This window comes from Lampetra planeri, chromosome 11, assembly GCF_965212315.1.
Source record: "Lampetra planeri chromosome 11, kcLamPlan1.2.h2, whole genome shotgun sequence".
Lineage (NCBI taxonomy): Eukaryota > Metazoa > Chordata > Hyperoartia > Petromyzontiformes > Petromyzontidae > Lampetra > Lampetra planeri.
The window spans coordinates 10,317,585-10,342,317 of record NC_136117.1 but is presented as its reverse complement, the minus strand read 5'-3'; the positions used below and the strand labels follow the sequence as shown (position 1 = coordinate 10,342,317).

Below are 24,733 nucleotides of genomic sequence, written 5' to 3'. Positions count from 1 at the left end.
GTTTATATTACGAGTGATGGACTTTGCCTGCTTTCTATCAACGTCAGCGTCACACTCCATATAAGGCAGATTACTCGCTTCACCGATGGTAGGGATCATAAGAGCTCAGTTCACGATTTAAAGCAATTTATAACTTTAGGCTAATCCTATCCTTTGAGTTAAACCAAGAAAACTCCTGGCTGTAATTTTTCAGAACCCAAGTTCAAACATTTAGTTTTTCGCATATTTCTAGTTGTAAGCTGCTACTCAACTCTATATATCTGCTTTCTATCCTTTCTATAACACATTTAAAATTGTCAGTGGAGATTTTCTACACCCGTATATGAAATTGTGTGTTCAAATGGTGTTGAAATGCATTACCGTTAATCGACCCTTGCCTCCACCTTGCAGTGGAACATCTCGGACTACTTCTCGAGGCGGCGGGAGATGGTTGAGCGTGCGCTGGAGCAAGAGGAAGCGCAGAAGCTGAGGCGGCGCACCGCCGAGAAGGACGGGAAACACGAAGAAGAGGAGGAGGAAGAGGAGCAGCAGGGTCTTGACGAGAAGGGGGCAGAGACGCCCTTCGCTGCGGCGCCGCCGTTTGACCGCCTGTGGCTGACGCTGTACTCGCGCCTGGGCATGCTGTGCGTGGACCCGCGGCCCGCCGTGCGCAAGAGCGCCGGGCAAACCCTCTTCTCGACCATCGGTGCGCACGGCACGCAGCTGCAGCAGTCCACGTGGAACGTGGTGCTCTGGCAGGTAGGGAACTCCCCTCCAGCTCCCCCCCCCCCCCCCTGGAGCAGGGGGCACGAAATTTATCTCGAATCGTCAGGTGGGCAATTGTTAGCATGTGACGGTAGCAGCAGGTGAGGTGAGTGCATTCACCACAAGAGAGCTGTGTGCTGAGTGGCTCACTCTCCTATTTTTTTTGTTATTTTACAAGGTAAGGCCCACTCGGCTATTTAGCCCTTTTTTCAGAAGTGATCTGGCCACAAATGATAGCTCGACGAAGTGGCTTATCACGTGGAAATTTATGGCAGCCAAATACTGTAAACTTATTTTAATTTTAAATGTGGAGGGAAACAACGGAGGACCTGGAGAAAAATACACAAGACCACGAGGAGAACGTGCAATCTACAAATATGAAGGCGTCAGGGTCGGGATCAAACCCACGAACTGTACACCAGGCGAGGTAGTTAACATCTCGCCACTATTTGAGTAATACCGAGGGAGAAGTGCTCGCCGTTCATTTAGTACCGAGGAAGAAGCGTTGAGCTGTAGCAGCATACGTCACCATGGCCCCGTACAGAATCATAATCTTTATTTAGACTTGAGAAATCCGATGAGCTATGAAGCTCAGATGTCCAGTCGGGGCTGGTCAGAATGCCCTCTCTGCCTATCGTGCAGGTGCTGTTCCCGCTGCTCGACAAGGTGCGCGAGTCAGCCAAGACGGCGGACAAGGAGAAGATCGACTCGGGAAGTGCCAACATCCTGATCCACCACTCGCGGGATACGGCCGAGAAGCAGTGGGCCGAGACCTGGGTGCTGGCGCTGGCTGGAGTAGCGCGGATCTTCAACACACGCCGCAAGCTGCTTAAGGCGCTCAGTAAGCCTCTCTCTCGTCCCGTCACATTTCCAACTGCCGAATCGTCTGAATCAGTTTTCAACGCGGGGAGAGCGCAGAGTACTGACGGGAGATTCTCGCGGTTCCCCTTCCCACAGCGGGCGACTTCTCGAAGGCGTGGAACGCCCTGCTGGACCACATCCAGGCGGCAGCATTGAGCCGCAATGGCGAGGTGTCGCTGGCGGCGCTTAAGAGCTTCCAGGAGATCCTGCAGATCGTGCCGCCCCAGGGCCGTGAGGGCGAGCGCGACGAGGGCCTTGTCTCAGCGCTCGACACTGCACAGGTTTGTGGTTGTTGACAGTTCTTGTATTACCCCTCTCCTTCACTTCTCCTGGTGCAGCAGTTGAAACAATGGACACGTTTCTTAAATCCTGCCCATGCCTCTGTCCACTCGGCAGTATAAATGGGTACACCTCAGTCGATCGGGAGGTCACGTGGTGGGGTCAAGTGTGGCTACTTCCAACTTTGGTAAGTCATCGTTCTCAGGTTTCTCCTTCACGATTCCATTTGGCTGTATCTTTACGGCCGGGCTGTAGAGCAGACACAAACCCCATTCTTCCAGGCTCTGGACCGGCACCTACTAATACTCAAACTTGCCATTAGTGGCTGGACTTGATGTTTATTAATATTTTTTGTGATAAAAAGCCTGTACTGCTGCATTGTAGAACCAAAAGTGGTGTAGAACTTTAGGCTGACGCTGACTCGCGAATGTGAAACCAATCGAACTGTAATATGGGACCTTTCTGGCCAGTATCAAAGTATAAGAATAGGTTTTACCCTTTCTGGCAATAAAACAGTTGTGTTAAGATGTTAAAACACCAAACAGAAACCTTTTGCAAGGAATCATGTCACGTACTTGTGGTAAACATGCAGACAAAAACATGCTCTGGTAATAATATATGCACTGTCTTTGAGACTGATTGGCCTACACACCAGAGACTACCTTCTTTATAGCCTAGTCTAACTAGTGTCAGACTGGAGAACAACGCCAAAAGGCTACACACAGTTCAGATATCATTCGCCACTGATATTAAGCCATGCCCGGAAATGCAACTTAGGCTGCCGGTTTGCGGGTGGAATTGTGCTAACCATTTTGTAGTTGCTCACCCAGAGCTATAAATGCTCTGAGAGTGCATTATCTTTGTAATGTTCGCCTTTTGGCATTCTCCGGTCTAACACTGGTTGAGACTAGGCCCTAAAGAAGGCTGTCTCTGGTGTAGACCAATCAGTTTCAGAGACAGGGCATATATTATTACCAGAGCATGTTTTTGTTGTCATGTTCACCACAAGTATGTGTGGTTAATGCAGACACGATTCCTTGCCAAAGGATTCTGTTTGGTGTTTGAACATCTTAACACCTATAGTAATAGGTTTTTACCCTTTCAACTGGTACAGAAACTGACACCTTTATACAAGGCATCATGTTTGCAATATGTACCAGTTGAAAGGGTTAAAACCTATTACTATATTTTGCCACTGGTAAAGGAGGTCTCATAGTGTAAATGCTTACCCCGAGCTCTCAATACTCTGATAGTGCGCTGTTTTTGAGTTGTACGCCTTTTGGCGTCATCTGGTCCAACACCAATGGAGACTAGGCTCTAAGGAAAGCTGTCTCGGGTGTGGACCAATCAACTTCAAGGACAGTGCATATCATTATCATCATCAGAGTTGTTTCTTTTTGTTTGCATTTTGACTGCTTGTGTTGTAGTTATTGCAAACATGATGCCTTGTATAAAGGTGTCAGTTTTTGTACCAGTTGAAAGGGTAAAAACCTATTACTATATTTTGCCACTGGTAAAGAGGAGGTCTCATAGTGTAAATCTTAACACCTATTTTATTGCCAGAAAGGGTAAAACCTATTCTTATAAAATCGAACTGTGTGGGCCGTCGCCAGCTGCCGGGAATGCCCCCGGCGCTCGGCCGCAGCGACTCGCTGGTGGACGGCGGCGACGGGGCGGACGGGCCGAGCGGCGACGACGACGCGGAGCTGTGGTGGGCGGCGTGGCTCGCGTGGGTGCGCATCGGCGGCGAGAGCACGCAGCCCCCGTGCGACGGCGAGCGAGCCACCTTCGTGCCCGGCCAGCTGTACCTGGCGGCGCTCGTGCACATCTTCCCCGCGCTGTTTCGCCACGTGCGGCCGCGGTTCGGCATGGCGGAGATGCGGTTGCTGGGCGCGATCATGTACGGCGCCGTCTCCGTGCCCATCAGCTCGGACGTGTCGCCCTTCCTCCTGCCCTCCTTCACGGAGGCCATACTCACGGCGCTGCAGGAGGCTGTTCTCGGAGCTCTCACGCTCCTGCAGAAGGTGAGTCCCTCTCCCCATTGATTAGAAGCATACATTTAGATTAATCAGATAATTTTTGCTGCTATACATTTTCCATGTGATAAGCCATTTTGTTCAGCTACCATTTGTGGCCAGGTCGCTTCTGAAAAATAAGTTAATAGCTCAGTGGGCTTTATCTGGTAAGATATGAATAGTTTAGTTTTATTTGCATATTTTTGTCAAGTGATTTGTTTACCTTTCCTATACTTTGCACTCGTGGTGTGTTTCTGTATTGTTTGCTGTTGTAACGTTCCGACCTGCCCTTGCTGAACATCTGTGAAAAAAGAGCTTCATAGCTCATCGGATTCCTCAAGATGAATCTGATTCTGACCGATTAGAATCGCAATAATCGTACGTGCAGTATCCTTTTGTTAATTCGCTGCTGGATGAGGGGCCCACCCTCACACTGTGTGGATGAGTGGGGCTGCGAGCACCATCCGTGCTAAACTCTGCTTAGCTTCTGAGATCGGACAAGTTGGGTGCATTCCGGGTGATTTGGTCATAGGTGATTAAATAATTGTTATTGTAATACGGCAGAGACGGGCCATTAGGGCCAGAAAGGCCTTCTCTGCTGGCCTAGAGATTGTCAGAATCAGAAAATTAGAATTTTATAATTTAATATATATTTTCATTAATGTTATATGTATTTTACAAAGTTCGTTCCCATCAGTCTATTAACGTCATTTCAGTTGCGCTGCTTCCAGTGCAGCAAATAAATGAGAGCTTTTATCCAATGAGATTTTCAACCTGTGCTGTCTCTGCCTCTCCGGGTGAAAAATCTACCCTGAGTCCTTCAAAATGTCGAGTGAATCCCTTCTGTTGTTGAAGCAATAAGATTTCGAGTTGGCCATGTTGGCCGTATTCTTTGACAAGCCAGAGCCTTCTAGCTGGCCTAGCCACCTACGTTCGCATTTTTAGTGTGGCGTAATCATAGGGCCAGTTAACTAACTGAAGTAAAACTAGGTAGCACATAACTTAGCATCGTCTAGATTTTTAGAGGTAGTGCTTGAGATTTTTTGTTTTTTTTACTGTGGGGAAGCCTGTTGAATCCTGATTGTGTTATTTGTATTTTACGGAATTTTTGCTTGCTTGTTGGTCATATGAGTAAATGTGACTGGTTGTTGTGAGTTTGTTCTTGTTTCTTTGGTAATGACATTGATTTGGGCTATGCGATGTCTATTTGTGATGCAGCATCCTGTCATACTGCGTAATAGTGGTACATCTTTGATGGTTTCAGTCACCATGTACTCATGTCTCTGCAATTAGTGTATTATAACTCTCATAGGTGTTGAGCCTCGTGTTAAATCACTTTATTCCACTCCATAAAGGTTACTGTCACTGAATATGGGGTGGTTACGTCGAATGACAATAGCATATTGCCCTAGTGTCATGGTCAGGTTATTCGAAGGCGGTTTTAATTGTGGGAGGATAGCACTGAAGGCCTAGGTGTAAAATACACAGCCCGCCACTGTAATACAGTCAAGGTTTTATAGCGCCACTGAAGTCATCTCCAAGGTGCTTTGCAGTTAAAGATAAAAAAAGAGAAAATGTATTTAAAAGTACAAATTTATGACACGAAACATACCGATCAGGAAAGGATACAAACTTTAGTTTTTAGAAGTGATTAAAATGAAAGAAACATTGATTTGCTTAGGCCAGGGGTGGGGAACGTCCGGCCCGCTGGCCGTATGAGGCCCGTGAAATCATTTGGGTCTGGCCCTGCCAAGGCAACCGCAGGCAGGACTCGAAATTCAATAAATCTAGGAGCAAACCTGGAAAAGCACTTGTAAGTAGCAACATCATCAACACCAGCTAACATCACACGCCTCGCCAAAGAGAAGCAGTTCCAGCCATCACATTAGGAGTGAGTTAATTAAATGCTTGACCAAATATAACAGACTCATTTTAAGTTGATAATTTTGTATGGCCCGCGAATGATGTTATAAATATCCAAATGGCCCTTGGCAGAAAAAAGGTTCCCCACCCCTGGCTTAGGCAGTGAGTTATGTAGTTCAGGTTCATACAAAACAATGCCTTGTGTCCCCGAGATTGTAGTTAATTCGTGTGACGATTAGCAATCTGCCGTCTGGAACAAAGATTACAAATAGGGGCATGGGGAACAACTGTTTGTAAAAGATACGGTGACATCTTGACTTAAAGCTTTCGTGACTGCAGGAACTCATATTCTTTGGGTCTTTTGGTGAAGTCACGGAGATCGGTAACCTATTCGAAGGGAAATAAAGATAAGGTGCTAAGCCAAGAGGTGGAAAGCCATTTAAGGCCATAAAAATGCAGTGGGAAACCTTAAGCTTCATTCTGCAGCAAACAGATAGCAAGTGTATTGGTTTTAGTGCAAAAATAATATTGTGTAATAGATCGTTGACTTCTGCATCATTGCTGAACGAGTGGAAATGAATGAATGTCAGCACCCTCGTGCTTACATTCCACTGCGTTTAGGTTATGACACATGAATCTCTACAGTGTGAATACATTTGAAAATGCCTGGTTTTTCATTTAGATTTTTTTCCCCACACCAAATTATATTCTAATTGTGCTCTTGGCACATGCCATGTAATGAGGACATTTCCATTGAGAACTCTCATAGCGAGCAGTGCACTACGCTGCCAGCACCTTGCAGCTCAACCCAGAGGAAATGACGCTGCCCACCACCGGCCAGGAAAGAAGCCTCGCTCAACTGCGTGCCTGCGCCCACTCCACTATCATGTGAACACTATCGCCACGGCATCTCCAGCTCGCCGCTGTGCTTGAATGTGCTGGCAAACCTCGGGCACTTTGCGGGCACTCTGCGGGGACTGCTAACCAGAGTGACAGACAGACAGGCGGCGTCTTTATCGAAAGCACTTCTGACAACGTTGCTTCACTCGAGATGCTCTGGACATGTCCCAGTAATGTTTGTGGACGTCTTAAGAGAAACTGGCCGACTTGGCCAACGTCAATAGATGTTTATTTTTTTGGGATGTACAGCAAGCAAAATACAAAGCTCTTGCACCACACTGTGTCAGAGAATGTATAGTTCACAGCAGCCAATAGCAAGAATACTGGGAAGTCAAATAGTTGCTTACACTTTTACAGCAACCAAGTATAGGAAAAATATTTTATTTTACTCGACAGAATAACTTGATTCAGTAATGTTATCCAGCGCCACCGGGTGAATGTATTTTTTTATATTGGAGCCCACTATTTAATGTAACTTGATGAACGTGCTTTACAGTGCAACTATATGTAATAGTCGTAGGAGTTGCTATGTCAGTTGAATATGATAACAATTTCATATTGAATTGCCCTGTGTGGAATGTAGTATGGTAGCAATATTATCTTTCAAAACAATGCAGAGATGCCTTCGGGGTGAGTCACTGCAAATGCCTTTCCAAAACACGGCATTGCTGAAATCCCAGCCACAGTCACCCATGTGACCTTGTTTCTTTCCTCCAAAGACCAAATATATTTTTATTTGGTGGGAATGTTTTCTATTAAAGTATTTATGGGAATATTTTCAATTTAATAGCAGGCTTTAAAGGAAACATATGGGTTTTCTTTGGCAGTAAAAACTATAATATTAGATTTTTTTTCATGTTATGACAATCTGCAGAAATTGAAACTGGACTAAAAGCAATACCTTCGATACATCTCTGGTTGTTCATACCACTTTGTATTAAACCGCTGACCCACCATCGGTGCCTTTTGCTGTGTGACACGCCAGGCCATCTGCACTGGTCCTGAAAGCATGCAGGCTATGTACCCGGCCATCTTCCAGCAGCTGCTCAAGTTTGTGGCGTTTGCCTGCGTACCACCGCAGTACGGCAAGCTGGAGACCAAGAACGTGGCCAACGCAAAGTACAATCAGGTGATAAGTGAGCCCATCACCTCCTCTTCATGTATCGCCTACTGTCTTGATTGACCGAGTTTTCTGTATGAATTCCTGACCAGTGATAACAATCGGTTTATTAAAAAGCGTTATTGAAAATAAATGGGTCGAACTTATTTTAGTGTCCATAATTTTTTTGTTAACAGGTGGAATATGAATTACATTATGTTTACGATAGAATATAACAAATATTTGATTTTTATTGGATGTGTGACCCCTGTTTTAAATACCATGAATATATGTGGGATAATATCTATCCCATAATTATATATCTAGTTGTTGAAAGTGATATGTATTTGTGGGCATGCATCCAATTTTAGTAGAGTAGCAAGATGAATTGCTTTCAGATTTGTTTATTGTTCATTATAGTTGGCTTGCTGTCAGACATATACAGTGCTCTAAACATTGCACGGCTAAAAGTAAATTGGCACAGGTTTTAATATGACTGGCGTTTGCTGTTTGCGAGCTATAATTAGTATGTGTTGTTAAGGTCAAACCATGTGTAACCACCCCTGGAGATGTTGATTTTGCCAGCATTAGTCATGAACGACAGCTCGGTGAGCTAAGTTAAACAGCTGCGTTGTCCAATAATCTAAAATGCAGTTTGGACAATGGAGCACATTCTTAGTAAAACTGAAATCACTAACGATTAATGTTGTTATTGTTCCTCTATGCTGCAATTCTGGACTGCTAGGTCCAACTGTTTGCCCCGGTGAGTTGATCTTGAGGGTTCGTGTTGGTGCATATTTTTGGGATGATCACAGAAATGGGACTATGGCCACGCATGCTTTGGGAAGTTATGATGTGGTGATTGGGTCTCTGTGTTTGACTTTTGCACGTGGTTGTCAAGCTTTTCATGGGCTCTAAAATTTTAATTTACAATTGTTTTTTTTCCCCCCACCGAACAAGTATCCAGGACTACACAAACAGTGCTTAGTAAACACCGAATGTATTAATGAGTATACTTTTTGATGCAATAAATTGTAGCTTGGCTGACACCAAGTTAAAATAATTGGATATATTAACATAAAAATTGCCTCCGGGGCAGATAACACTGGTTTAATGAGTAAAATGTAGCTTATGTCCTGAATACTAACTTTGTAGGTGGAATTTGAAAATCGTATGTATGGTTTTAGTTGTTTGATATTTGTTTACATTCATGATGTATTTTATGGTTTCTGCTGACTTAATGTATAATGTATATAGCCATAATGTATCTGTTTAAAGTGTGTCTTGCTTTCGTGTTCTGTGTGAATTCAGGACTGACAGTTATATTCATTCCCGAATAACCAAGTGATTAGCAATGCTTTGCCCCATAGATAAAGTGTAGCTTTTGACGTCTTTAAGTACGTCATACAACTTGTGTTAAGAACCTAAGGTAGTAAAACTGGAAAACCAAGGTTTGGCACTTGGGACTCCTGCTGGGGTGGAGTTAGGTTACGGCACAGACTTTAGAATCATAAACACACCCAGCTAACATTTTACATGTGCTTCATTTTCATTCTTATTGCTACGTGACACATTCCCCCCTGTCAGCACCCTTTGCTCTGTTTGACTTTTGGTGTGTTCTCCTGTACACTCGGTGTTAACGCAACTGATGCGCGCTCCGCAGTGTTTTCGGCGTGCCTTTCTCGTTGGCTCCCCTGTTCACGTGCGCTATGCCTTTTTGCCGTGTGCGCATGTGCGCGTACGTGTCTTCTTGGACGTCTGTGTGGTTCCGCGCGTCCGCCGCACGTGCGACTCTCCTAGGCGGAGTGGGTGGCCATGAACTATGTCCCGTTTGCGGAGCGCGCCCTGGAGCTGGTGGTCGAGCTGTACCAGAAGACGGCGTGCCACAAGGCGGTGGTCAACGAGAATGTCCTGCAGGAGATCATCAAGGTGCTCGATAGGGGTGTGGGGGTGTTGGTGGTGGCAGGGGGAGTGAGTGTCTCCTTGTGTGTGGCGGTGCAGGGAGTGTCAAGCAGGCCACACGCTGCTCAAAAAGTGTACAAAAATAAATGTAGGAGTAGTATGCGGGTGAAATTAAAACAAAAATGAATGCAAACCTTGCAATATCCCTCGTGAGTGTTCTGAGCACCAAAGGCGGTCTCTGGGCCTTCGAGTACAATGTGACGTCGAAGCGGATCCAAACACCATTGGATGCACATGCTTTTGAAAACTTTTAATTAGCTTGAAGTGTCACATTTCACTTAGGTTTTTACACTACACTATAGCTCTTCATTTATTTATAATTCCATCTTGATTATGCACTTTGCGATGTATGTACATATGTTGAATTTCTTTCGCATTGCACGTAGCCAACTGTGCCATATTTTTATACAAATGTAGGTGCATAGAAATTTCAATCTTGTTTTTACGCAAGAGAGACATGGTACAAGCAAATGATCATGATCATGAAAAGATGTCTTCAAACACAACAGTTAGGGCTACGCCACCCCAAGCACGCCACAACATCAATTCTATAGGCTCACTCCACACCACACCGTCATGCCATACAACTATGCAACACTATCACCACACAGTGTTCGCCATACAGTATCGCATATAGATACTGCTCATGCATGAACTTGAAGCTGCCACTTCTCAGATGGAAAGAGCGTAACGTGGGGCAGTCACATGATCTATCTCTGCGATCTGATTGGAAGTTGTCATCTCGGTTGCCCACCGCGATAATTTTCCTTCAGATTTTGTGCAATTGTGATTTTGACGACGAAAGATTCTGGGGCAACCATTGCCGGTGACAATTGGATCCATGGTCTTAAGGTGCACTGGTATTGTGCAGACGCTGCGAGTGCCACTAAGCATGAAGTACACGTGCCCGTCGGAGAGTACCTGGCGGCTGGCGGTGACGTCGTTGCTGCGCGTGCTGGCCGTGGGGCTGCCAGTCGCTCGGCAGCATGCCTCCTCTGGAAAGTTTGACGCCATGTGGAGCGAGCTGGCCGCAACCTTCCAGGACTTCCTCTTCACCAACAGGTGGACCAGCTCTACAGAGACATATATACGGTGCCACGGTGGCAATATGTTAACTACCTCGCCTGGTATGCAGGTCGTTGGTTCGATCCCGACCCTGACGCCTGCATAGTTAGAGTTTGCATGTTCTCCCCATGGTCCTGTGGATTTTTCTACAGGTCCTCCAGTTTTTCCCTCAACATTTAGAAACATACACGTTGAGAGTATTTGGCTGATATAAATATCGACATCTTAAGCCACTTCATTGAGCTATCATTTTTTGCCAGGTCGCTTCTAGAAAAGAGCTATATAGTTCAGTGGGCCCTTACCTGGTAAAATAAATTGTAAAAAAATAAGTAGTACAATTTTTTTGCCAATATCTCGACTACAAGTTCAGTGTGCCAATCTTTAAATCAGGCACTTCTTCTGTAATTGAAATTATCTAAAAATACCAAATTCTGAAAACACGTAGAAATTGTCCGCAAATAATGCATATATATATCGATTCGTGCATGTGCATTTATGTTAACTGCCATTCCAAAACGACACCACACACAGAAAAGAGGTGAAACAATGCAAACAGGATGGTAAAATTGCATCGTAAAATAAATAAAAATGTAATCGAAACGCAGCCCTTAATAGTGCCATGAATAGCTTTGGGGTCATTGCATCGCTGGGCGTGAATCGCTTACTGATAACAACCCCACCCAAACCGACCACACTTGACCCTTTTCACACCCCTCGAAGAATAATACAATCTCATGAACCTCACCCACCCTCCCCCATTATATTTAAGACTTTCTCATTGTAAATAATAATCTTGCCGACGAATGCCCAACAGCTGATACATGACCATCTGTTTATTCAGCACTCCACCGGAAAACCTATCATTGCAAGAGTTTCAGAAGAATGAAAGCATTGACGTTCAGGTTTGCTGCTTCAATTATTTATGGTCTAATTCATGGATAACTTAAACAATTACTCCCACAGCTGGAAGTTTACTGACTCGAATCACGTGTACTCTTAATTTGAAATAAAAATGTGCATTTGACTAAATAGTATTGAATAACGTTAATACATTATTGATTCCGTCCACGTAATTTTTCTTCCACAATACCACCAGCTGTCATCTACTGGTATTAATGCTAATTGGTGTGCATGTGTACATTGGTTCTAACGCCGGTTGACACAAATAAAAACTGCTGTGTTCATTGATGCATCTGTAACAGGTCTGTTATACGCCCCTAATGAATGCCTTCTGCCACTGTGTACTGTGCTGGAGACGGATGCTTGATTGCCAGGCTGCTGCTCGTTTCAGGTGGTGCAGCTCATCGGCACAGACATTCTACCCCACGCGCTCTTCATCCCTAAGGAATTTGTCAACCAGATCATGAGCATGCTTAACAAAGGCTCCATCCACTCACAGTCCACCTCCTTCACCGGTACTGCATTGCCTTATTACACTGCCCCGATACATTACACTATGTAACACAATTTTTGTTCCTGGGTAGTAAGTGTTATTTCATAATTTCTTCTGCCTAAAAAGTATAGTAAGTGGCTATTATTCCCCACAAACTTTGCTTTTGTGGCCAGGACAGTAATATTTTGAAATGTACCTATTTTCAATGAGAAAAGTGTTGTTTCGTTCACATGAAGTCAGAAAAAAACAACATGAACATGTATTTATACTAAAGTAATTCAAAAATGACTACAAAAGATTTAGACACCAAGGTGCACTACCACAGGCGGGACTGGCCAAAGCGGACCGAGTTTTCTGTGGGGAGGAACAACGTCAAGTGGGAGCCACTGGGAAATTGTGGATACTCCAGAGGTCGCAATCGGGTACCCGATACCCGTACCCTACCCGAGGTACGGGTACCCGTTTGCGACCCTGGTGCGGCCGGGTACGGGTTACGGGTAGGCCGTGAGTCACTAGTGAGTAATCGTTTGTCACTCACTTCCCAACGTCTTGTCTCTTCTCACAATTCAAGTTCCTAGAATCAACCCACCCACGCCTGCAACATGGCTTCATCCCAAAGGTCGCAATCGGGTACCCGTACCCTACCCGATACCCGGCCGGGTACGGGTAGCCGGGTATCGGGTAGGGTACGGGTAGCCGTTTGCGACCCTGGTGCGGTCGGGTACAGGTAAGGAATCAAAACCCGTTTGCGATACTCTCACCTCTGCCATGACGTCTGCCCAGCATGCACGAGTAGGCCAAATACCCTCTAGAATGTCTCCAGGGTTCCATCTCGTGGAGGCCTTTCCACCAGCGGTGGCAATGGCTTGGAGTGGCCTTTCTCCAGTAGTGGAGAGATCGTGGCCGGAGATGATGACGACATTAAGCAGTGGGAAAAAAATGGGCCACAGTTGTAGGGTCATGGCCGTTTATCAGGTCACCGCTGTGAGTCAAATGCAGATTTTGTTTTTAGTGACATCATCGGAGAATTTTGCGGTTCAGTCTGATGGTGTAGGATTTAATCTTGTATAATATTGGGTGCTATGTAAGTGACTAATTGCCTGTATGATATCACTTTAAAAAAATAAGTCAAAATGTAGTGAATGTAATTTTGTTCAAATAACTCAAACAAAACATTTCATAAATCACATTTGCTTGCTGTGTCAATTATATTGCCTTTAAATGTTGATGAAGGGCACCGCAATTGTTTCACCATTGGATGCAAGAACATAGCACAGTTAACCCTGAGACATAGGAAGAAACAATTATTTTATGCACATACAACCGTGGCTGTCGTTGTTTTTGTGACATTGCCGGCGTGCAGAGGCGGAGGTTAGCTACCGCATGCGCGAGGAGTTCTCCAAGGTGTGCTTCGAGACGCTGCTTCAGTTCTCGCTCAGCGGCAAGGCGACGAGTGCGCAGGAGGGCTACATCTCGCGCATGGCGCTCGCCGCGCTGCTACAGCGAGCGCAGCAGGTGCTCGCCAAGTACGTGGAGGACGAGCGACTCAGCGGCTCCTGTCCCCTGCCCAGGTGCGCCGCTCCGGAGAGCGTACATCACGCGCGCGTACGCCAGTCATAGTCGCGGTGGCAATACACCAGTGTTCTTCACTAATTTTCAGGGTGGGGGGGGCACTTTTGGCGATAAGACATCAGTGTGAGGGCCGTGACACATGATGTGGCGTTTTCACATCTGTGTATTTGTCGGGGCCACACGTCAAGGGCCGCACTAAAGGCCACCAGAGGCCGCCAGTGGCCCGCGGGCCTTGCAATGAAGAACACTGCAATACACTGTTGTATAATACAGCCCCTTGGAGGGGATAGAATCGGGTTTTCTTCCACGTGATGTAATAACCGAGAAATTGGCCATTATCACAAATCCGGCCTTATGACCAAATCGCTCAGAATGCGCCTGCTTCTCATTAGATCTTGGAAGCTAAGCAGAGTTGAGCTGGGGATAGTGCTTGGATGGGGCAATCGCCGTGCATAAAACTTGCCGCTTGTAGACTGCCGTGGGGCTACGTTATGGGCAGCAGAGGGCATAAGAATGATGTATTGTACTATGCATCCACATCTGTACTGCCTGCCTGAACTAACCCACACTGACCAGCGTGGTGAAGTATGGTCAAATAACTACCATGAACTCCCCTGGCATTGGGAGGCACTCATCCAGCAGCAGAATGAGACACAGTCTGTACATACACATAAATAGGACCCTTTTCGAAAATAAGTTAAAAACTCTAAGGTTTATACTCTTTGGTTCTTTTGGTAAAGTCACGTAGGTAGAAAAAATAAATAATAAATCACGTTTCGATCGCAACACAAGCAATCGTCATCGGGTAGAAAGATAGAGCAGTAGGACTGCTGAACAAGGTATGTTTCTGGATGTGTCGTGGAATGTTCACGACGTTATGTTGTTTGATACAGTGTGTGGTATCCTTTACGCCACAATTTTGCCGCAACCACTGTTTTATTTTCACGTCTATGCTCGAGTCACCTCACCTGTCCAATTCACTTTCACGGGAACAATTTTTTTACAGCTGCTGTGACAGCCGGCATCTCTGTGATTGCAAGGTTATATTTGTAAAACTCATTGCAATTACGAGGAACACACTTTTCTTCGCTTTGTGTTGTTGAAAGTTAGTTGATCGGTTTTCTCCTTTTGTTTCACAGGCAGAGGATAACAGAAGTAGTTTTTGTATTAAAAGCAACAAGTACACTAATGGATTCGTTGAAAAAGACTCGACCGGAAAATGGTGAGTATTTCTTCACTTTATTTGCAGCCCCAATGCAGGCGTCGTGGGCGTTTAAAGTAACCGTGATGACGAGCTATTTTTATGCTATGAAAAGGCTCCTTTGTTATTCTTTCCACTCTGCCACTGTTATCAGTGTCTACCATAGAAGAATATATGGGCGAAACCCGGGTTGATGGCGTTAGTGAATGTCTTTGTGTGCTCTGTTTGATTTGGCACGCTTCATGACAGGGATATATTTTTATATACTTGTTAACTGCAAATAACAAATATCATAAATATGCTGTTTATGACCGCTAATTAAATGGGAAAGCAAACATTTGTATTTTATATATAAAAAAAACACTTGTGAATGTTTTGGTTTCAATGTCAAGACATATTTAAACAATCTTAGCCCACAGAGTATATCATCTTAAAAAACCCTTGTGTAAACAACAAGTGGCACGCACGTGGTCTTTTAGGAGTTATATTTAGCAGGCTTTTAACATGTTCTGGGCTTTGAAATGTTCCATACAGCTGCTGGTTGTTTCTCTTCAGGACTTGAAATGTTGTGATGTACACCACACGTCACAGATTTTGAAATTTTCTATCCCCGAGCATTGCAGGTAATACGGGATGTGCTGGTTATGCAGCATAGTGACTGCAGTGTTGGAGGTTCATAAATTATTGACGCACACAACACCACATTTTTATTTAAAGCTTTCGTGACTGCAGGGATTCATAATCTTGGTTCTTTCGGTAAAGTCACAAAGAAGGAAAATAATAAAATAATAAAAATATAAAACAATAAAATTCTCACGACCTTTCGACTGCAACACAAGCAAGAAAATGTGAAAAAAAAATAATTGCTGTGGATTTCACACCTAATGATGATTGCTTGTGTTGCAGTCAAAACGTCGTGAGAATTTTATTGTTTTATATTTTTATTATTTCATTGTTTCCCTTCTACATAACTTTACTGAAAGAACCAAGAATATGCACACAACACTGTTATATTTATCGTTTGAATTGTACGCAAACGTGTGTACTTGTGTGCTGTTTACCTGGGCCACTTAAACACATCAGTGCATGGGGATGACATTTTTATTGTCATTAGCGCATGGGAGGGTTGACAGGAAATCCTGTGAGGCCATGTGCATGCGGGCGTCATATTCAGTCGGTCATTCTTTTGACTCTGCACTCTTATTGGCGATTTTTTTGCACAACCCCCTCTTGTTTTTACAGTGGACATGAGCATGTGGGAGCAGGTGATAGCGCTGTACCCGACGCTGGTCGCGTGCGTGTCGTGCACGTGTCCGGATGTGTGCCTGGCCCTCCAAGAGGCCATGCATCCTTTCCAGGACATGCTGCGGCCACCACCCTGCAAGCTGCAGAACGGAACCTCGTGATTGGAACGCAAGGCTCCGCGTGCACTACACACAATAGCACTGCAGTCACCGCGCCGGTCCGGTGCTGCGATTCCGTGCAACGCCACCACGCCCTGCGCTCACTGCTGTAGCCACACGTCACCGGTCCCGTTTCGGAAAAAAAAAATCCACGTCTTAACTCGCCCACGCTCCTTCCGTTTGCGACTCAACTCACCAGGCTGTAACCACCAGCGTCTGTGCCGCATGACGTGATTCAGCCCATTCCAAGCAGAGTCACACTACGCTGTGATGCACTGTCAAAGAGATACAAAAATAATCTGGCTGCAGTAGGGTGCATGCACCGCACACATGTGGCACATTTGAGGTCACAGTGGGGAAAATGGTGGTGGGGGGGGGATGCCAAAGGACTCCTTTCGAAATCTTTATTCATGAAGCGCCTGAGCCGGTTTACACATTCGGGAGTCTCATTTTGTGTCTTTATCAGACGGAACCGTAACGTCGAGCAGGCTGTTGCTGGGGTTCATCCAAGCTGGCTCAAAAGTAACTAAAAAAACATGTTAGGGAGTATTTTTGTGTGCAATTTCCACATTGTCCTTTCAATCCAGTTAATTCGATGATACATAATGGCTGTATCATGCCTTGTGTTCAAAACGTCTTATTTAATGGCATAATTTCCATTAAGGTTTTTATACAATCGGTTGTGTTTTGAGAGTACAAGGTTAATTGACATAGCCGCTTGTGTAAAACCTTACATTGCTCAAGGCTTTTTTTATACAGGTGGTTGTCTTTTCACAGTGCAAGCTCAATCAGAAGTCGAGCAGATTGAGGGTGGGTGAGAGGCAGGGGAATGCTGACTTTAAGTCAGTAGTGACACTGGTGTTGGGTATGGGAAAAGAGCACTACAGTTTTGTTTTTATAAATAGTAGTTAACTACCAAATGACTAGAATTTAAAGGTTGGGGCGTGATAAGTGCTCCAACCAGCTGGTACTTGGTGCCCATTGCAGCTGGTTTAGCTGGTTTGTTAATGTTGGTCTATTTGAATGGTTGTTAATACAGTATTAGGCTGACGTGGAAAAAGCCAGTTACTGTAATTGTATATTAAAGCAAGTACAGTTGTCTGTGTGTCTATCATTAAATGTATTTTGACTGTCAATTGAATGTGCTTGGAAAACAATTTTGTTTACCACATTTTCAGCAAGGTGCATCAGTTTTATCGTTTGTAAAGTCTGACATTTTGTATTATGGCCTTGCTTTGTCTTATTGTGCCAAGATCAAATTAATTTGAAGTTAAAACAGTGGAGTGTGCTTCATTGGAAAGTGTGATACACTTAATAGCAGGGTTGTGCTGCAAGAATGGTCAAAAGGACTTGCTAATTACATAAAATGTGATTTCCTTACCATGCAGCAATGCACAACGTCGCATGCTATTTTGTGCATATTGGGTTTTGCTTATGCATGTACATCTCCAACTTGGGACAAATATTGTTTTAAAATACACTTAAATACAACCAATACCACAGTACTCAAAATGATGTTCAATACAATACAGTATTGGAATGTTTATTTGATAACAATGCAAAGCCCATGAAACATTGATATTACATACAACAGTAGTTAATAAAAGTGACACTGTTTAGTGGTGATGCACCAATTGCACTAACTTACCTTCATTAAACCCACAATCCAATGTACATTTGAATTTGGTTTCAAATTAACCAAGGACCGACTTGTCATTTCAATGCAGAATACAGTGGGGTTGCATTTGTGATTTTTAATGGAGTGGTCACCTTAAACACAGTAGTAGTTCTAAAAACACAACTACATGTGAAGTCAACAGCACCCAAACTGAAACCCATAACAAAAAGAGAACCATCTCCAAAAGCAATGTTTACACTGCTAAGTAATCACATGGAGAGAACATGTTGGTTTTCCATACTGCGCCCATCCACATGCCCCTTCTTCCAAGATAGGCCAATGCCATTGTACCCTCACCCAGGAATAAAAAGAATTACAGGTCAATTTATGGGCCTATTTACCCAGACATTTGTCTTAAATTGCATTTATTGTCACTTTCGTTGCCATATTTAGTGTTCGGGAATAGGTTGGCCGCTATTACTTAGGACCAACATAACCATCCAAATATACTAAGGAGACTACATCAATGCACTTCGCTATATGTCGCAGTTATCTGGCTTGACCACCTGAATGTGAAATAGCAGTTTTTGCTCTGCATCAGCCACACGAAAGAAGACGATCAGGACCTCAGCAGAGAGCAGTGCGGGTGGTCTCAATCTTACCACCACTTGGGACAGTCACAGGATGGAGGACTGCACAATACAGCACAACAGAGAAGAGGCCCCCCTCCCCCGTAAAATTTGGCTGGAAAAAGATGTGGGCCCCACCAGGAAGACTTAAGTTGAAACTGCAAAGGATTCCAGAAGGCCTTGAACCAAAAGAGCAGACTAGCACTTGCCATGGGGGCTGGTCCAAAGCAGCAGCCTGGAACCATCACATGGCAACACCTTCATCTGCCTCAGAAAAAGGGAATGCGTTCACGGCTTCCAATGAAAACCCATGCTTAACGTAAATAACGAAAGCCCCTTCTTTAGACAACTTTTAACACGAGTTACGAAATTCGTTATGCGTGTGTAATATATTCGCCACGTATAGTGTAATGATTTTGATTTATGAAGAAAAAAGGCAACTTAAGCAACAGTTTACAAGAGCCGGCAACCGCCTGTCTTCTTGCGCTTGCGGACTTGCAGGGCAGCCCTGGTGGCCATCTCAAAGACCTCACGCACGCCGTCCTTGGTCTTGGCAGAGCACTCCATGTAGCCGAAGGCATTTATCCGGTTGGCCATGTCTCTTCCGTCCTCCCCCCTCACCGGCTCCTGCACAAGACAATCCCAGTGAACAGTGATGCTAAGGACTCTACAACCATTATCAGCCTTGTTCCCACAGTAAAATGTAAACCGCTCATTATTAATTGTCAAAGACAAAACATTAAAATAGTTATTGTAAATAGGCACCTCACCTGTTTCATCTTGGCAAGCTCGCGCTTTGTGTTGTCGTCATTGCGCAGGTCCTTCTTATTTCCCACCAGGATGATTGGCACATTTGGGCAGAAATGTTTCACCTCTGGGGTCCACTTCTCAGGAATGTTTTCTAAAGGAACATTGAGGATGCAGGCTCAATACAAATATCCGTCTTCACAGTAGACAATGCCTTTTACCTGAATGTATGCGTGTCGCTAATTAAGCAAATATATTCATGTTTAACAATTGACACAATGCAGTGTCTTGGGGTTTGAGCTCCAATTGTCCTCGATTGAAGGTCCCAATCTAAAAATTTACCCATTTAAATAAATATATCATGGTGATCCAAATACATGCGTTACATCATGCAAATGAGAATCGATCATGGACAATTCCTACATGTGGCTCGCATGATTCCTGCAGCCATGATATGATCTACATTGAAACCCCCACATTGTGATACTTCGCGTCATCTCAAGAGAAGAATTATTACACGCTTCCTGTTAACGCTTCCTTTTCAATGTATTTTGAACACTGTTTTTTTTTCTTGCCGCAATGGTTGTACAGGATTTCCCCACATGTCTGAGAGGATGCACGTACCCAGGTTGTCAGGACTCTTGTTATTTAGAAATAAGGTACAAAGTTGTGTTTACGAACAGTCAGAAGGCATGACTCCCATCATGTCCTATATGCATGTCATGTGACCACCACACTGCATGTATAGCACACAATGCTGTTAGCATTGTCTAAACTACTAGCTCAAGGGAAGTGAATGTGGCCGTATTATTGTTTTAGACCACCAACTAATCAGTTGAAAACGTGGCCATCCCATTCGACAAAGCTGAGAGCATTTCATATGCAGTGGTCACATGACATGTGTACATGCAAGACATGGTGGCAGTCGTATCTTCCTGCTGTTTGTCAGATGCATACCTTTGTGTGTTATTTTTCCTTGTTTACTGCCAGCACACGTTACCGTTGTGATGTGTTTTTTTCTCAACATTTACAGGGAGTTTTATATTTTAAGCCCTGTTATTTTTATCATTGCGTGGCTTCGCCAAGGGCTTGAGCGGTCATACCCAGGCTGTCAGGACTGTCGATGGAGAAGCACATGAGGATGACGTCGGTGTCCGGGTAGGAGAGCGGTCGCAGGCGGTCGTAGTCCTCCTGTCCGGCCGTGTCCCACAGCGCCAGCTCCACCTGCTCGCAGGCAGTCATGCTTCAACTCCCCTCTCCTCCCACCTGAATTTAAGAGTACTAGAGCCACTTATAAAATTTGATAAAATATTGTTAATTTAAAGGTGAGCTTAAAGTACATTTAGAGAATTGTGTTTTTTTTCTAACTACATTACTTTACCGAAAGAACCAAAGAGTATGTTCCAGAAGGGCTATGAAGCTGAAATTTTGAACAGATAGTCAAATGCATTATAAGAAATACATTTCAAAAAATCAACCCTATTAAATGTGATTCAAAATGTTAGTCACTCACAATCTGATGAAAACATCACTCTTAAGCTAGTTAGCCTAAAATTAAAAATTTAATTCTCACAATTAATTTCCTCCTGTTTGGCATGATAAAGTAGGAAAACTCCATGAGCGGTTACAAGTTATAGATGCAGACACATATTTTTGGGACGTACTTATTTCCATTAATATATACAGTGCATGTTTACTATTATACTAAAACGGACAGATTAAGTCGTCGTGAACCACATTTGCTCCCACCTGCTTGCCATCTACTTCGATATCGGCCACGTAGTTTTCAAACACAGTTGGCACGTAGACTTCGGGAAACTGATCTTTGCTGAACACGATGAGAAGGCAGGTCTTTCCGCAGGCTCCATCCCCGACAATGACCAGCTTTTTCCTTATGGCTGCCATCTGAGAAGGCAACATAACGAGTAATTTAAGTAGACAAACACTTCAACGTAGGATCAGTGTCATAACTTATGCACTGCTGTCGGTGTACTAGTATTTTACAACTAGTCGGTGGTCCAGATAGACCTTTCAATTAGATCTGGCCACCTTTAAAGACGTACTTGTCAACCCTTAATCAGTGCCTACGTTATTACAGACCTATTCAGACCTTATTGGTCACCCGGTGCCCTTATAAATCTCATCGCAAGGGAGAAAGACAGACAAAAGATGTTGAAACAGCTGTACGCCGTATGGACCTGAAAACGCAATTTCCCTGGACAAGAATACGGGCACACTGGGTTGGCAGGTATGTAAAGATAATGGCAGCTCCAAAAGATTAGAGACCCGCTGCACCTCAGTTGAGATGACTTGAAAAAAAAAATCCAAAACGTTTCGTAAAATGAACGCAACCTCTACCTTCATTGCACCAGTCACGAACCACGAGGATTTTTTTCGACACTCTACATCACAGGCTGACTGGTCAATTCTAAGACTTGCCATGGCCCGAAACGTTCTAAGCAACGTGAATCAGATCCACCAGGTGATCCATTTATAAACATCCCATCATCGTAATCGATAACGATAAACGTACACGTCCCCCCACCAACCTCAATACAATTAAATATTGCAAGTCTCTTCTGCGATGGGAGACATTGCTTTCACACGATTCAAAAACTCCTTCGGAAGGGGCCATTGAAAATCAGTGGCGTATCTTATAAATGGATCACCTTGTACTGTTGTGTTCTTGTACACCACTGCCAATGCATGAACTTACTTTTCAGACCTCATCGTGTGGCGTTCGAATGCCAGTACAAATCACAGCGTGTCATCAGTGCAGAGTTGGTTTCTTTGGACAAACTAACCAGAAGGCAACAGGACCCCACTAAAATGGCTCCCCTGTGCCTCCCAGACACTTCCTTTTACACAACAAGAGACCCAACTTTTGTACAGCTGTCACTACCATTTGCTTCTTTAGATCCCGTCTTTTGTTTGCAAGCTGTGATTTTGGCTACCCAACACAAACGTTTCTCTCGTTTGGCTCTCATTTGGTTTTAACGTTATCTACCTCCAACAGGCAAGTCGGAATAGCTCGTCACACATATGCATACACTCCCACATGACTTGTTTAAACATTACCACCATCATCATTATCAGTAGCATCACCAGCATCAATAACGTCATTCATTATCACCACCACCATGTATATCACTATCAGCAGCATCAATAACATCACCATTCTCGTCAATGACATAACCACCATCATTAAAATAAAACCATTTTTATGTTTCCATGTAAGGTCCACGGAGCTATATAGCTCTTTTTTATAAGCGACCTGCCCACAAATGATAGCTCAAGGAAGTGGCTTATCACGTTTAAATGTATAGCAAAAAACCGAAGGACCCGGAGAAAAATCCACACGACCACGGGGAGAGAGACACCACAAACTCGAAATATACAGCAGGCGTCAGGGTCGGGATCGAAGCCACGACCTCGCGAGGTACTTGACGTCTCGCCACCCTCTCATAAGTAACATCACCATCAACCAAAATCATCACGACTTGACCAACACCGCCACCACTACCACCAACATCACCAACCAATATCCATTGGTCGCCAAAGCCTACGTGTTAAACTGACCAACATCACCACCACCACCAGTAACCACCACCACCACCGCCACAAATACTACTGGCTCCAACACCACCATCAACCACCACCACTACAAAACACTGGCTCCAACACCATCACCACTACTAATAACCACCACCGCTCCCCACCACGACTTGATCACCACCGCCCCCACTACCACCAACATCACCAACCAATATCATCCATAATAATATTGGTCGCGAAAGCCAACGTGTAAAACGGACCAATATCATCACAACCACCATTAACCATCGCCACCACCACTACTGGCTCCAACACCACCATTAACCACCACCACCACCACCACCACAAAACACTGGCTCCAACATCATCACCACTACCAATAACCATCACCACAAAACACTGGCACCATCACCACTACCAATAACCACAACCACCACCACCACAGTTGTCTCCATTATTTCTCGACGCGAGGCCTACGCCCAGCCGGAGAAGCCTGCGGCGTCGCCTGGAAACGACCCGTCGTCCGGCCGCGTCGATTAAAAAAAAAAGCCGAGCTTAACAACAACAAACACACCCCACCGCCCGCCAGATCAACGTCAAGACGCACGCGGATGGGCTTGCCGGCGTCAACCTCGGCTCGCTCGCGAGGGGAACGAAGGCAGGGGAGAGGATTGAGGCGCTTACCGCGGCCGCACAGGGAAGACCGTGAGAGACGCGGGTGGGTGGGTGACGCGGGGTCAAGGCGCGGGGTCAAGGCGCGGCAGGGTGTGACGTCACGAACAAGACCACACCCACTCCCTACTAGCCCCGCCTATCTTCTCCCGATTGACTCCGCCCACGGTTACTTAGGCCACGCCCTCTTTGTTTACGTCACGCCCCTCCCCCGCGCGATTGCAGCCGCCCCCCCCCGTATAAGCAACGCCCCCCCTGCAAACCCCCCCCCCCACTGATGGTAATTAGCATAAATTATTCAAGCCACGCCTCCCGCGTTCTCCACCCAGGTAAAGCACGTGAACACGTGGACTGACTGGGTCGACCTGATGTGGAAGCTCAAACATTATAATCGCTCGCGTCCTCGTGCAGAATCTAAATACAAGATAAGGAGACGATATGTAGTCACATTCGTGTATGTCTGTTTGTCTCCACGTGCGCAATGTTTTTGTTATTTGATGGTTACTTGTGTTGAAGCAATGCTGCTGAAATGCATCCGCAGGCCGTTGGCGACACATCGGTTGTGTTTAAAGTTGCTTTTGTGGTGTTTTTTTTTTGATGCGGAGAGACGGGGTTATATGAAGGAGACATTGCTCATTCACACTCCGATGTTGGGCACGTAATGAATACTACGTGATCGATTTTTTTTATCGGAAATGCAATTCATGTTTTACTCATGACAACGATTCACAACAACGCTTCAGGAGTTTGTCCACAATCCAATAATTACAAACAAGCAAGGGTGGCACAGTCGGGTTTTTTACAATCGGGTTTAATTGTCTTTTATATTACACCCGATCATCTGAGATTGGGAGAAATCCGGTTTAATTGGTTCTAATTGCGGCATCCGAGCGGAACTTCTCAACGATGGGCTTCATCCATTCCAAGCCAAGGAACTCACTGGCGCCCACGATTGTGGAGGAGAAGCTCCTCGTGTTCATCACGACCAACTTGCCCGCCGCGTTCTACGACTACCCCGTGCCCGACGGCCCCGAGTACGATAGCAGCACCGACGAGGAAGCAGCCTAAGCCTTGGATCAGAGTTTCGTATTCATTGAACCAGGTTTTAATTCCCCGAAATCGGGTTTAATTATATTAAAGAAAAAACCCGATGCC

At 44.9% G+C, this 24,733-nt stretch overlaps 2 protein-coding genes across 5 annotated transcripts in view; one reads left to right on the top strand and one right to left on the bottom strand.

The window, feature by feature from the left end:
• LOC144721294 (protein MON2 homolog) overlaps positions 1 to 17,493 on the top strand; it is a 47,777-nt gene extending 30,284 nt beyond the window's left edge. For 2 of the 3 annotated variants that reach the window (XM_078598801.1, XM_078598799.1), the window contains exons 24-36: positions 391 to 738; positions 1,387 to 1,585; positions 1,702 to 1,886; positions 3,498 to 3,908; positions 7,648 to 7,791; positions 8,507 to 8,524; positions 9,562 to 9,690; positions 10,595 to 10,785; positions 11,630 to 11,690; positions 12,080 to 12,203; positions 13,545 to 13,752; positions 14,893 to 14,975; positions 16,197 to 17,493. In XM_078598801.1, coding sequence (XP_078454927.1) covers positions 391 to 738; positions 1,387 to 1,585; positions 1,702 to 1,886; positions 3,498 to 3,908; positions 7,648 to 7,791; positions 8,507 to 8,524; positions 9,562 to 9,690; positions 10,595 to 10,785; positions 11,630 to 11,690; positions 12,080 to 12,203; positions 13,545 to 13,752; positions 14,893 to 14,975; positions 16,197 to 16,360 — 2,265 coding nt within the window. In that variant the 3' untranslated portion in view covers positions 16,361 to 17,493. The remainder of the gene's footprint in view (positions 1 to 390; positions 739 to 1,386; positions 1,586 to 1,701; positions 1,887 to 3,497; positions 3,909 to 7,647; positions 7,792 to 8,506; positions 8,525 to 9,561; positions 9,691 to 10,594; positions 10,786 to 11,629; positions 11,691 to 12,079; positions 12,204 to 13,544; positions 13,753 to 14,892; positions 14,976 to 16,196) is intronic. The other variant, XM_078598800.1, reaches the window with a different exon arrangement.
• Positions 17,494 to 17,869: 376 nt separating this feature from the next.
• On the bottom strand, positions 17,870 to 23,704 carry LOC144721295 (rho-related GTP-binding protein RhoA-D). 2 transcript variants are annotated; one of them, XM_078598802.1, is made up of 5 exons: positions 23,591 to 23,704; positions 21,101 to 21,256; positions 20,455 to 20,575; positions 19,375 to 19,505; positions 17,870 to 19,231 (listed from the first exon to the last, which is right to left on the bottom strand). In XM_078598802.1, exons 2-5 carry the CDS (start codon positions 21,254 to 21,256, stop codon positions 19,058 to 19,060), a joined length of 582 nt encoding a protein of 193 aa, XP_078454928.1. In that variant the 5' UTR covers positions 23,591 to 23,704; the 3' UTR covers positions 17,870 to 19,057. The 2 variants fall into 2 exon arrangements, with proteins under 2 accessions (XP_078454928.1, XP_078454929.1); XM_078598803.1 differs by having other exon boundaries at positions 23,514 to 23,615.
• Between the last annotated feature and the right edge of the window lie 1,029 nt (positions 23,705 to 24,733).